General features: G+C 46.9%; 1 protein-coding gene across 2 annotated transcripts in view; it reads left to right on the forward strand.

The window, feature by feature from the left end:
- The window catches only part of KANK4 (KN motif and ankyrin repeat domains 4), a 74263-nt gene that overhangs the window by 39678 nt on the left and 21324 nt on the right, over positions 1 to 13261 (forward strand). For both annotated transcript variants that reach the window (XM_006055926.4, XM_006055928.4), the window contains 3 exons: positions 6119 to 8059; positions 9317 to 9428; positions 12279 to 12497. In XM_006055926.4, the coding sequence (XP_006055988.4) occupies positions 6119 to 8059; positions 9317 to 9428; positions 12279 to 12497 (2272 nt within the window). The remainder of the gene's footprint in view (positions 1 to 6118; positions 8060 to 9316; positions 9429 to 12278; positions 12498 to 13261) is intronic.

Raw genomic sequence — 13261 nt, forward strand, 5'->3', positions numbered from 1 at the left:
CCCTGGGATTCTCCAGGCAAGAACACTGGAGTGGGTTGCCATTTCTTTCTCCAATGCATGAAAGGGAAAAGTGAAAGGGAAGTTGCTCAGTCGTGTCTGACTCCCAGAGACCCCATGGACTGCAGCCCACCAGGCTCTTCCGTCCATGGGATTTTCCAGGCAGGAGTACTGGAGTGGGGTGCCATTGCCTTCTCCGACACCTCATCTATAAGCAGATACTAATACCTTCTTCACAGGGATGGTAAAGGACTGAATGAGATAATGCATGTAAGGTTGTTGAGTAATCACTATCTAGCTCAACAAATGTCTCAAGGAATGTTCCTCCTTTCCCCTCTCTAGGAAATTTGCCAAATGTCATGGACTAGACCCTGATCCCCTGACTTCTAATGAAATGTTTTTTTCCAAATCACTGAAGGACAGAAAACAGGAGAACCTAGATGGCCCTTCACTGGTGCAGGGCTTAAATTCTGGACAGCAGCTCCAGCCCCGCTCTATCCTCCTTTCCAAATGCAGTTACCATCTATTTCAAAAGTCTGCCTCTCTCCCCAGAGAGCTGCCTTTTCAGTGCATCCCTGGAAGTGGTCCCACAGAACACCAGCTAATTCCCTTAATGCCCCGGGGGCCTGTCATTTCTGCTTGCCTCATTTGTCCCTGCTCAGCATCCTCGGCACAGCTGCTTGCCACGTGATCACCCACAACCAGCTAAGAAAGGCACCCCTCCCTTCAGGCCCTCACATCTCACAAAATAAAGGCAGAAGAGGGAAAAGAGTTTCCGCTGTCTTGGCCTTTTGAGGAGGCTCATTTAATTTCTCTTCTTTCCGGTTGTAGTTTTGGCTATTTTCTCTCTCCTTTCTGTTTTTCCTATTTCCTCCAGAAACTGAGTATAGGCTTTTGGACTTTCCCCATCATTTTAAATGCCTCTAGTGGCATTTAAAATGCCTTCACTTACCTGTCCTGCACTTCACTTTGTCCCTCAGGGCAATGACTGCGGCACCTCCCTCCTTGACTGGTCTACTTCTAATCTCTTTTCTCGAGTCTGTGTGTAACTCTTAGGCTCATGACTGCATCTGCAGGTTCCTTTTCAAGGTCTGGTGATCTGGGTGCTTTCAGACCAAGACTTCTAGGGAATCCTAGAAGGCTCTGAGCCTCATATTTGTTGCCATTTAGTTGCTCAGTGGTGTCCGACTCTTTTTCGACCCCATGGACTGTAGCCCACCTGCTCCTCTGTCCATGGAATTCTCCAGGTGAGAATACTGGAGCCTCATATATCCTACTTTTTCCTTCTCCCCTGACTCATTTCCCCAGTTTCTTCAGAGTTGTTTTCTTGGACTCTCACTCCCTCTTGAGGCTGTCATCCTAACACAGAGTTAAATATTCCAAGAGAGCGCTCAGTCTCAGTGAAAACCCACTGCCCCATTTGGAACCAGCTCATCCTTGGTTTTTGGCCCCTTTGTTGAGTACCTGTGTCATGTTCTCTGCTCATCAGTGCCTACAATCACAAAAACTCTTTGAGTTAGGTATCGCTATTGCTGTGTTACAAATGGAGAGATTAAAGTATAGGGAATTTAAGTAATTTGCCCAGAATCACAGAGGTAGGAGATGACAGAGGCAGGATTCAACTCCAGCCAGTTTGGCTATGTGTTGGCGTGTCTGATCTGAAGTTCATTTCAAGAAGACAGCCCTCTGAATTAATTCGTGCCCTGGCCCAATGCCTGGAATTCTGAGCTCCTGCATACCTATCACCAGGTAGAATTAAAAGGGGCAGAACTTAATGTGAACACAGATCTCCCAGTATATAAGATCAAGATCCTTCATTCAAGGTCCAACATTCCTCTTGCAGTGGGAAAAAGAGAAGGAACACAGAGTGGTAGGTGGCAGGCACAACAGTACAGTGTACTTGTGTGTGTGTGTGTGTGTGTGAGACTGAGAGAGAAATATACCCCTACCTTGGGAAGCACCTATTAAAGCCATCATCGGGGTAACTACTCAGTCTTATAGACTTCTTTGGTTCACCTCAATCTTGCTTGTGGAATACTTCCCCTTTCAATCTGCTGTCTCTCATTTGATGCCTTTTTTGTATTTGTGCTCTGGCCCTGCTCCCAGCGGCTGATGGGCAAATCACTGCATTTCTACCGAATTGAGGCAATAAGCAGATAAATAATGCAGTCTCTCCTTTGTAGTGTTCTTTGCCTTCTGGGTCATAAATCTGGTCCCTATTTAACTTTAGACAAATACCTCCTCTCTGATTTGGCTTGTTCCTGAAGTCCAGAAGGCTGCTAAGTTGACCAGTAGGCTTAAGAGTATAGCAGAGTGCAGCTGGGAAACTACAGACAGCAATTGCTGTCATTTATTGAGACTGCCAGTGTGCCTCTTTGAGGAAAAGCAGGTTGGTTTAAAAAAAAATTAAGTGGGTGAATGGGAACTTAGTTGGAATTTTTTGGATGCTGGAGGAGTGTTTACTCCTTTCCTGCCTGGAGTCCAGGTATTTGCACAGAAGCTCTGGAACCCAACTTGGACCCATCCCTGTAGATCAGCACCAATGCCTTGTTCTGTTCCCTGATGTGACTTAATCGCCCACAGGCCTTGAGATTTTACTTAGCATTGAGGCTGGTAGGGTCGACTGTGTCAGTGTTCAAGGGTTCAGACTTCGTGTGTCTACTTGACTTCTTTAGTTCTTTGGAGATACTTGTACTTCCATAAACACAGTTCCTGTGCCCCAAGCATGTGACACTGGCCAGAAGGATAGATCACACAGGCAAGTGGGAAGAGCTCAGCCCAAATATGTCATCACCTTTAAGGAAAAAGCAGTCCTATGTGCCCCAGGTAATGCCATCACGTGCACCTCTTCTTGAACCTGCCTCTTCTCTCCATTCCCTTAGCTTGTTTCACCTGGATCATGTCAGCAGTCTCCCAACTGATCCTTGGGTTTCTGGTTTGTCCATCTTCTAATCCTCTGCGAGAATGATCATAGTGAAGTCACATTTGATCAAGTCACTTCCTTGTGTAAAACTCTTTGATGGCTCTCACTGCCTAGAGAATAAAGTCAAAGCTTGGTGGCAAGCATACAAGTGGCTCCCTAATCTGGGTCTTGATGACCTTCCAATTTTGTCTTTTCCTTACTCTTCACCCTTCTCTTCCACATTTTAAGTTTCAGCCATATGACTGCAATTACAGAACCCTGAATTACTGTGGATTTTCACACAAGGGGCTTCCTTTGTGGCTCAGAAGGTAAAGCATATGCCTGCAATTCAGGAAACTCAGGTTCGATCCCTGGGTTGGAAGGATCCCCTGGAGAAGGAAATGGCAGTGTACTCCAGTATTCTTGCCTGGAAAATCCCATGGACTGAGGAGCCTGGTAGGCTATAGTCCATGGGGTTGCAAAAAATTGGACAGGACTGAGCAACTTCACTTTCTTTCACTTTTCACACCTCAAAGCATTTGCTCATTTTCTGACATATATCTGATCTGTCCTGGCTATCTATTGCTGCATAACTAACCATCCCAAAGTTCAGTGGAGTAAAATAATCATGCATTATTAACACAAGCTCAACTGAATGGTTTTCACTTGGAGTCCCTCTTGTCAATGAAGTCAGATGAAGGCTGAGGCTGGAGTCATCTGGAAGTTGACTTATACTGGCAGTATACTTATACCTGGCACCTGAGCCAGGATGTCTGGAACAGCTCAGGCTGGCTAGGCATCTCTCTCCCCCTCTCCACATGAACTCTCTATGGGGCTACTTGGGCTTCCTCACAGCATGGCAGTCTCAGGGATGCTGGATCCCTTTATGTGGCATCTGGCTTCCCACTCTGTGTGCATTCTAAGAGACCCACAAGACACTTAAGAGGCTTCTTATGAGCTACCCTTGGGATTTTCTCAGTGTCATTTCTGCCATTTTCTTTTGGTCTAAGCACTCACAGGCCAGCTAAGATTCAAAAGGGTGAAGAAATAGATGTCACGTCTTCATATGGGATTCCCTTGCCTGTCTAGAGAAGGTAGGAATTGATAATGGCCACCTTGGAAATATACAGCTTCAATGTCCTTCACTCTCTTATTCTCCTGGAAAATTGCTCTTTATTCATTTAATACCCAGTTACATGGCTTCACTCTTGTGAAGTCATCTCTCTCCAACCAAGGCATAATTAGCCTCTAAGTCCAAGGAAGTTATTCTGAAGAAACTAGGAAAATAAGTCTGGAAGGAAGACTGACCCTTGAGCATGTATCTGTTGCCATCCTTGTCACATTGCATCATACTTGTTGGTGTTTCTCCTACTTGACCATACTTTTTTTGAGAGCAGTGTTATACCTGATTTATCTCTAGTGTCCTTAGGATCTATCTTAGCAACCAACACAGATGTTCAATAAATTAGTGGTTGAGGTAAGTGAACTGAATTACTGCTATTTTGTCTTTTTTGCCTCCAAGGCCTATCACTCTTAGAGTCAAGCAACCAGTTAGATACAAAAGAATTTGAGAATCCCTTCCTGTGTACCCAGCAAATCAGCTTCCATTAGAGGGCTTCAGTTCTCTCTGATTTGAGCTTCCACAAAGATAGTAACTATAGTACTGAGTGTGTATTAAATGTTTATCATGTGATAGGCATTGTTCTAAGCATGTTATATGTATTAATTAATCAGTCCACAAGTCTCATTTTCCCTATTATTATTGCCATCTTACAGATGATTAGATATAGGGAGGCTACGTAATTTCCCCAAGGTCACAAAGCTGAGATATAGACCAGCCTCCAGGGTCCATATTCTTGGCTTCTGTGCTCTTCAATAATGTTCTCTCCTGAGCTCAGCATTTCCAGAGGATGTTTAGCAGAATGTCACAGAGATAATAAGGGGTGTCACATGAGGAACATCAAAAGAACAAAGACTGTTTAACCCGAGGAAGAGGCTGCTGCTGCTGCTAAGTCGCTTCAGTCATGTCCGACTCTGTACGACCCCATAGACGGCAGCCCACCAGGCTCCCCTGTCCCTGGGATTCTCCAGGGAAGAACACTGGAGTGGGTTGCCATTTCCTTCTCCAATGAATGAAAGTGAAAAGTGAAAGTGAAGTTGCTCAGTTGTGTCCGACTCTTAGTGACCCCATGGACTGCAGCCTACCAGGCTCCTCTGTCCATAGGATTTTCCAGGCAAGAGTACTGGAGTGGGTTGCCATTGCCTTCTCCAGAGGAAGAGGCTACTTGGAGACAAATCCCTATGGATTCAGATAATCAAAGAACTGACTTGGTCTCAGCATCCTCTGTTGGAGTCAAGATCAGTGTGCTTTGGTATGATAGAGACCTTTTTCATTGTGCTATTCCCTGGTACTTTGGGCTGCGCTGAAAAATCATGAGTCCCACACCTCTTGGAGGATGTTTGTCAACGTCTCTTTTTACATTAATTGTCCCATATTCCTCCACCAATTTTTTTTTTTTCAGTTTGTGAAAAACATGATATTTCCTTACTTGGCATAAGCTTTTGAAAGTAAAACGTGTTTGTTAAGCACCATGCTTCTTTCTGGTGAAGAGAGTACAGGCTGAGTGTAACTATATGTTCCCTTTCCTTCTGAGCTTCACATACCTAGAGGCTCAGCCATCAGAGGAAGCTTAAATAATGTAGGAAGCATGACTCCTTGATATCTCTGGCTTTAGCAGGATTTACTAGTACCTATTTGAATAATGCAAGGTTCTCTTTTTAATGTTGAGAAAATTGTGTATCTCATCCTGGGAAAACATCCATAGTCACAATTACCAATTAGTAACCTTATTTGGCAAATTCCTGGCTACTTCAATTCAGCAATTACATGACTCAAACCACAGAAAAACAGTATGAGACTATTTTATTTTTCTGAGTTGAAGGCCCATTCCACAATCATAGCTGAGATGACATAGTGCAGATTGGAAACTATTCCCTTCACCTATTTCCTTGCAGACATTGACTAAGTCCACATTGATTTAATAACAGGGTTTCTCAGCACAGCCAAAAGTCTGTGAACATCTCAGCATAATTCAGAGGTTGGAACATTTAGGAGAACACTTATACAAGAGCATTAAGTAAAAATCGCACATATTAGGTCTCACCGTCCTGCATTTCTTATTAACTTTGTGCTTCTTTTTTACGTCTTCTGTCTCCCAGCCAAAGACCAGTCCTCTCAGGGGGATGAAGAGAAAGACCCTCCAAAGAGCCACCCCTACTCTGTGGAGACCCCATATGGCTTCCATTTGGACCTGGACTTCCTCAAGTATGTGGATGACATCGAGAAGGGAAACACCATCAAAAGGATTCCTATCCACAGAAGGGCCAAGCAAGCCAAGTTCAGCACTTTGCCCCGAAACTTCAGCCTTCCCGACAGCGGGGCTCGCCCCCATGCTGTTCTTTCCCACCCGAACTGGTCCCCCATGGTGTCGAGGAAAGTGTTGGGGACAGAGGCCCGAGCCCAGCCACTGCCCCTCGGGGACCACCCCCAAGCCCCACAACCCGCCAGCGGCAGCGAGGTGAGCTACCACCGGAAGGCCCTGCTGATGGAGACGGCCAGACAGCTAGAGGCTGCTGCTGCTCCCGGGGAGGCTGAGCTCACCTCCGGGAGTGGACGGCCCCAGCTTCTGAGAGCATCCAGCATGCCGGCCACGCTGCTGCAAACCAGGGCCTCAGAGGACCCAAGTCTAAACTCAGGACCCCCCACCCCGCCCGTCCTCCCTCCACTTCAGGGCGAAGATGTTGTCTGTGATGGTGCCTTTGGGCCCGCGGAAGGATTTGCAGGTTTTTCCAACTCCACTCCACGAGCAGCAACCCAACCGGAAGTCAGAGAGTCGGGAGACCTAGTACCAGGGATTCCGGAGCTGATCCAGGAGGGGCCTGAGCCTCCAGAAAGCGAAAAAGAGGCTCCAAATCACCTCTCTTTCCCGAGTCCACCTTTCTTGTCCCAGAATGCACTTGTGGTTCTAGAGGATGCAGAAGACCAACAGGAAAGCAGAGAAGCCCAGGTGGTGGTCACAACCCCCAGCTCTCCAACACCAAGCCCCCCACCTCTGCCATCACCCATCCCTGAGAATGAGCTCCCCCTAGAAGAAATCGAGCTCAACATCAGCGAAATCCCACCACCACCACCTGTAGAGGTGGACGTGAGAAGCATCGGGATCCGCGTCACGGAGGAAAGCCTGGGCCTTGCCTCCCTGGATCCTGGCAGCATCTCCTGCCTAAAGCAGCAGATCTCGGACCTTGAAGGCGAACTGTCTGGAAGAACTGAGGAACTGGCCCAGGTCAGAGCTGCCCTCCAGCGGCAGGAAGAGGAAATCAAGGCGAGGGGGCAGAGGATTCAAGAGCTAGAGTGCACTGTAGCTCAACTGGTGGAAAAGCTTAGCCGTGGGAACACCAAAGATGCTCAGGGCCAGACTGATGCCATGGTCAACACTGACCCCTTGCAGGGGCTCTTGACCAGACAGTCGTGTGACAAGAGCATCGGGGTCAGCCTTCTGGGCAGCATGGGATCTGAAAGCTGGGGAGCCAGGGGAGAGGGGAATGGCCTCCTGTGGGGGTGGGAGAGTCACAAACCAGGGGATGGGAGCCCAGCAGGACTTGTGTCACCACCCCAGCCATCACTGCCACAGGGCTCTGAGACGGTCCTCATGCCTTCTTTACACAGCTGCCTCTCTACTGAGCTCAGGATCGAAGAGGGAGGTTCTGAGCAGGCAGGAGGTCCTTCGGTGGGAATTAAGGGTCTGGACAGGGGAGTAGGAGGATCTCCAGGGAGTGGTGAGAGAAAGGCTCCCCCAGCAGGGAGGGAGGAGGCTGGTCCAGAGCTGTCGGGGAAGGAGCGCCCTGGAAGGCCACCAAGCTCCCCCACCGATGCCACTATTGGGCAGTACGTTAAGAAGATCCAAGAGCTCCTGCAGGAGCAGTGGAGCTGCCTGGAACACGGGTACCCTGAGCTGGCCCGTGCCATCAAGCAGCCTGCCTCCAAACTTAGCAGCATCCAGAGCCAGCTACAGAGCTCCCTCAACCTGCTTCTGTCTGCCTACTCGGCCCAGGCTCCACCCCAGAAGGAGCCCCCAGGCCCCTCCTCCTCCCCACCGATGGGTAAATACTGGTGCCTGAGACTGGGAACCATTTCTCCTTTACTTGAGGAGTCAAAGGGGAAAAAGGGTTTTAATTGCATGCATATGTTTTTAAAAAAGATTTAAACACATCTGGGAGCCCAATGGAATAAAAACTGATCTCTGTAACAGTGGAGGCTTGGTACCCCTCCTCTTGTCCTTGCTCTAACGTTGGGACTGACTGCTGGGCCACCACGTACAGCTGTTCAGATAGCACAGGGCACAAAGATGCCAGAGGGTAAATGGGAGCTGAAACTCAGCCCACATTTGCCAAGCCCGCAGCACTGTGTCTGCCCAGAGGGGTGCCTCATTCTCATTTGCATTGTGTGCAGGCAACCCTGGCACTGGCTGTGAGTGCTTTAAACCTCTGCCTTCCTTGACTGTGTCTTGGGCTCTTGGATTCCTGCGGTCCTCCCTAGTTCTTGCACATTAGAGGTTTTTTGTAGCCTTGTTTTGGAAGAACATTCTATTGAGATCTGAAATATTTTACTGAACTTCAGTGTGTGTGTGTGAGAGAGAGAGAAAGAGAGACTTCCATACTCACATGTGCAAGTCGACCCTTTGGCTGAGCAGCACTTCTTCCTGTAACAGATCACACACTCTTCCCTGTTAAGTGGAACCATATTTTGCTTTGCTTAACGGGCAGCAACGTGTTAGTCTGCTTCCTGCCGCAGAGCACAAATTGGCTTTCTCATTATTTCGGTGGTAGTTCTAGTCTTAGCCCTTGTGAATTGCCCCCTGTACCTTTGAGAACAGCAAAATAAGATGTGTGCTCTTGCTCATGTGTTTTCCATGCCTGCCCCACATCACAAATATTAACTGACTTGTGAGCCAGGAAGGGCCTCTGAGGTGCAAAAGTGGGTGCTCGATCAGGGGTCGGGAGGCCTAAGTTCTGCTGCTGCTCTGTCATTCACTCAGCACATCTAAGCCTCAGATTTCCCCAGACTGAGTTAGGGACAACAATGGCACCCACGCCACCCACATGGTTCAATAACTCTCCAATAACTCTTCTCTGTCATATTCATGTAGAGAGCTTGTAAACAGGAACAATTTGACTAGCATTGACCAGAAGTCCGATGCCCCTCAAAGACCCTCAGAATATTTGATTTATATTGTCTAGTTCCTGTTCTACCCCTTCACACACCTCCAGCCTGTGTCCCCTCAAAGCGAGGGTCGCAGTTCTGTTGCACTCGGGGGTATTCCCCAGATCATGCTAACCTGTGATGTTGTGTCTGCCTAGAGATCTCCCCGTCGACCAGCCTTAAATCCATAATGAAAAAGAAAGACTATGGCTTCCGTGCAGGAGGTAATGGGACCAAAAAGAACCTTCAGTTTGTTGGGGTTAACGGTGGGTAAGCATCGCTCGTGAAGCCCAGACTGCCCTGCACACCACCTCTCCCACTGTTGTCCTGAACACTCTTTTCCTAGGGGGAAGCATCTGGTTTTCATTCTTCTTCAAGGGAATTAATCTCAACGGCCCTTTAAAATTCCCTCTCAGGTTTGCATATGTTTGGCTGCCTGCCAGACGTGGTAGTTCTGTTGGATCCTGTGCTCTTAATATGTCTTCGCTTTTGTGTCCCTGGGGCCAGGATTCAGTACCTTCTAGGAGTTGGGGGACACATGAGCCCTTGAAGGAAGACATTTAATCTGAACCACAACACTGAATCGACAAACCTTTAATTTGTAGAATTTAAAATTTCATCCTTTTAATTTTTTCCTTCCTTTAACTAACTTATGGCAAATCAAACTGATGTCTTTTAGGATGAAGGAAAACAACCAATGTCTGTTGACTCAGAACTTGAACCAGACCTTATATAGGGTAGACAGTAAACCGCTGGATTTAGAATACTTTCTCAGTCAGTCATTTAGTGAACATTTATTAAATACCAATGATGTGTTTGGTGGTAGGGATAAAAATGTTCAAATAAATCATGGCCCTTGCCCTTAACTCACAGTTTGGACCTGGGTAGAGTTGAAACAAAAGTAAAGAGAAAACTTGGACAGGCTGAGCTGAACTCTAGTTGAGAAAGAAGCAGAGGATGGTAGGAAAGCCCACAGGGATGTGCCTGGGAAATGAGGCACAGAAGAGATTGGAACCCTGGCTAATTTGGGTCAGACCAGAAGGAAGACACCAGATTCAGACAAGGGTGTCATCACTACTGTTCGATGTTCTGTGAGGGAAATACCAGAAAAGATGAAGTGGGGTTATAGGTGGGCTGCTGTTCCCACTCCTGCAGCTGTCAGATATTGTGGCCCAGGAGAAACCACTTTTTTCTTTTACCAGCTTGTGTCCAGAAAGGAGAATTAGCCTAATCTCAAAGCCTAAAGCAGGTCCTGCCTCTCCCCCTGCTTAAATACTTGCAAAAGTGCCAGCTTTGTACCAAAACCTGGAAGTCTGTCTTGTAACTATAGCATTCCTCGCCCCCCTCCACAGGCTCTGGCCTTTCTTCACTCAAACATGCTGGGTCAGGCTGAGCTTGGGGACTTTACCTTTGCCTTTCCCTCCACTTAAAGAGGAGGAAGTGGCAACCCACTCCAGTATTCTTGCCTGAAAAATCCCATGGGCAGAGATACCTGGTGGGCTACAGTCCATGGGGTCGCAAAGAGGTGGACATGACTGAGCAACTGAGCACACACACCATTTAAAGTGCTCTTTTCTTTTTTTTTACACATATATTTATTTTTTATGCATTCTTTTTAAAATATTCTTTTCCATTATGGTTTATCCCAAGATATTGATTTTTTTTTTTTTTTAATGCTCCTCTTGCAGATAACTGTCAGTACATGTCACTCTGATGTGATGGTTCTCAACCTTGACTGAACCTAGGAAACCCTGGGGCATCCTTGAAAAATATCAATGCCTGAGCCCCTCCCAGATGAAAGACTCTGGTTTAATTAGTCTCAGGTGCAGTACAGCTATTGGAAATTTTAAGTATCCTCAGATAGTTCTAACATGCAGCCAATGTTAAAAAATTCTGCTCTAAATAAAATGGCCCCTCCTCCCATCACAGTATCCCATGGCCCATTACTAGTTTATCATTGCTCTTATGATTATCTGAATACATTGTTCATGTGTTTATTTTCTCCCACCCCCTACTTAGAGTTTCAGCTCAGTTAGGACAGGGATTTTGGAGTTTTCATGGAAACAATTCTAAGATAAAGAACTGTTTGGTAAATTTAATATGTCCCTCCCACTTTCTTAATCACAAAAACAAAAGGTTGTTCCAAGCACAGTAGAGGAAGAAATATCTGGGGTTTGAACAAGACAGAATGCAAACATACCAGCGGGCAGGTTGGGTTTGCAAATTCATTGAGCACAGGGTCCTTGCATAGGGACCGCTATTCAGAGAAAGAGCATGAGAATGGCACTGGTCTTGCCTCGTCTCTGTGGAAGTGTCCCGTGGGCCAAGAATCTGAAGTCTTCATCTTATCTGGAGCATCCTCCATCAGAGGTCTCTTGTTGACCATCAGCAGAGAGATCAATAAGTCTTCCAGAGCTTTCCTCCATGGTGTCTGGTCTACCACCTCAATAGAGTTGCATATAACTGAACATAAGGATCATTGCTAGGGTGGAAAGGCCACGAGTCAAGTGACCTACACCCACACTTTTGCTCTTCCAAGCTGTGGATGAAATAGCAACTGAGAAAGGCAGGTGCTAGGTTCAGGATTCCCAGCTGTGTCCCAGGAGTAGATGCAGATGGTTCCACCCTTCCAGGGGTAAGCTGGGCTAGAACAGGGGTCTAAAGGGAGGCTTCACTATCACCTGGAGATGTGAGGATTTGTCAGGCAATTCAGAGAATTCAGTGTAGGGGTTGGGGATGTTTGACTAGATCTGGTTCCCTCTCTGTACAGGACATTAGGATTCCAGAATCAAATGCTTTCATGAGAACCTTGGATTGCCTTTCTGAATCATCTGAATGCATGGCCAATTAGGCCATGGGCTATTTGTATGTTTGTTGCAAAGAGCTTAGTTAATTACCTTTACTCCCCAAATGGCCTCTAGTGTTAGAGCTCTTAAAAGCATGCTCCTCTGACAGTAAATTTCCTGGGAGTCCCCTTGCCCAGGCCTGCAGGCGTAGACAATGAAGGACAAGGTTAGTGAGCAGGCCAATGTTATCTAAAATCTACTGAGTTCTCACCTGTGTGTTGACATGAGCACTGGGCAGGAAGCACAGAATGAGTGACCCTGTCTCCTTCCACAGCTATGAGACCACCTCGAGTGAGGAGACCAGTGGTGAGGACAGCTCCCCAGAAGACCTGTCTGACAGTGAGGCTGAGAAGAAATGTGATGGCCCAGAACCCAGGCGGGGCAAGGATGCCCACCTCAGCTGTAGGGTGGGCCAGAGCACCCCTGAGGGCACCCGAGACACAGACCAGGGAACTGGGCCTGGTGAAGAGCTCCCCCATCCCAAGACTGAGAGGTAAGTTAGATGGGGACCCATGGGGCACATGATCCTTTGAGAAAGAGCAAGTGTATTTATTCACCTTTGTATCCAGTCATTTGTTTATCTGTTAATTCCTTTATCCATCTATTAAACAGTATTTATTTGAGTTTCTAGTCTATGCCAGGTACTATGCATTGGTTGACTGAAACAGATCTAACTCCTGCCTTCATGGATTATACTGTCATAGAGCTCTGCATATGAAGCTAACATGGTCCTAGCACTGAGAATGTAAAGGACTTGACATGCATTTTCTTGATGTAATCCTTTTAACAATCTGTAAGGTAGTAATTATTAGAAGACCCACTTTATAGATGTAGAAAGAGAGGCTTAGAGAAGTTAGGTGGCACAACTAGCAGAGTGAGTATTTCAACTTTGGTTCTTTCTTTTGGGCTGCTCTGCGTCTTTATTGTAGCATGTGGGTTTTCTCTAATTGTGGTGTGCTATGGCTTCTTCTGATGTGGAGCACAGGCTCTAGAGTGCACAGGCTCAGTAGTTACATAGCATGGGATAAGTTGCTCCGTGGCTTATGGGATCTTAGTTCCCTAACCGGGGATCGAACCCAAGTCCCTTGCATTGGAAGGCAGATTCTCAACCGCTGCATCACCAGGGAAGTCCCTTGATTTAGGTCTTTTGTAATTCTCCCACATGTTTTTCTGCCTCTCTCATTGGCCATGCTGACATAACCTGGTCTTTTAAAGTGATGGGAGGTCATTTGGCATGATGACGAGAATACTGTCTTT

Source organism: Bubalus bubalis, chromosome 6, assembly GCF_019923935.1.
Source record: "Bubalus bubalis isolate 160015118507 breed Murrah chromosome 6, NDDB_SH_1, whole genome shotgun sequence".
Lineage (NCBI taxonomy): Eukaryota > Metazoa > Chordata > Mammalia > Artiodactyla > Bovidae > Bubalus > Bubalus bubalis.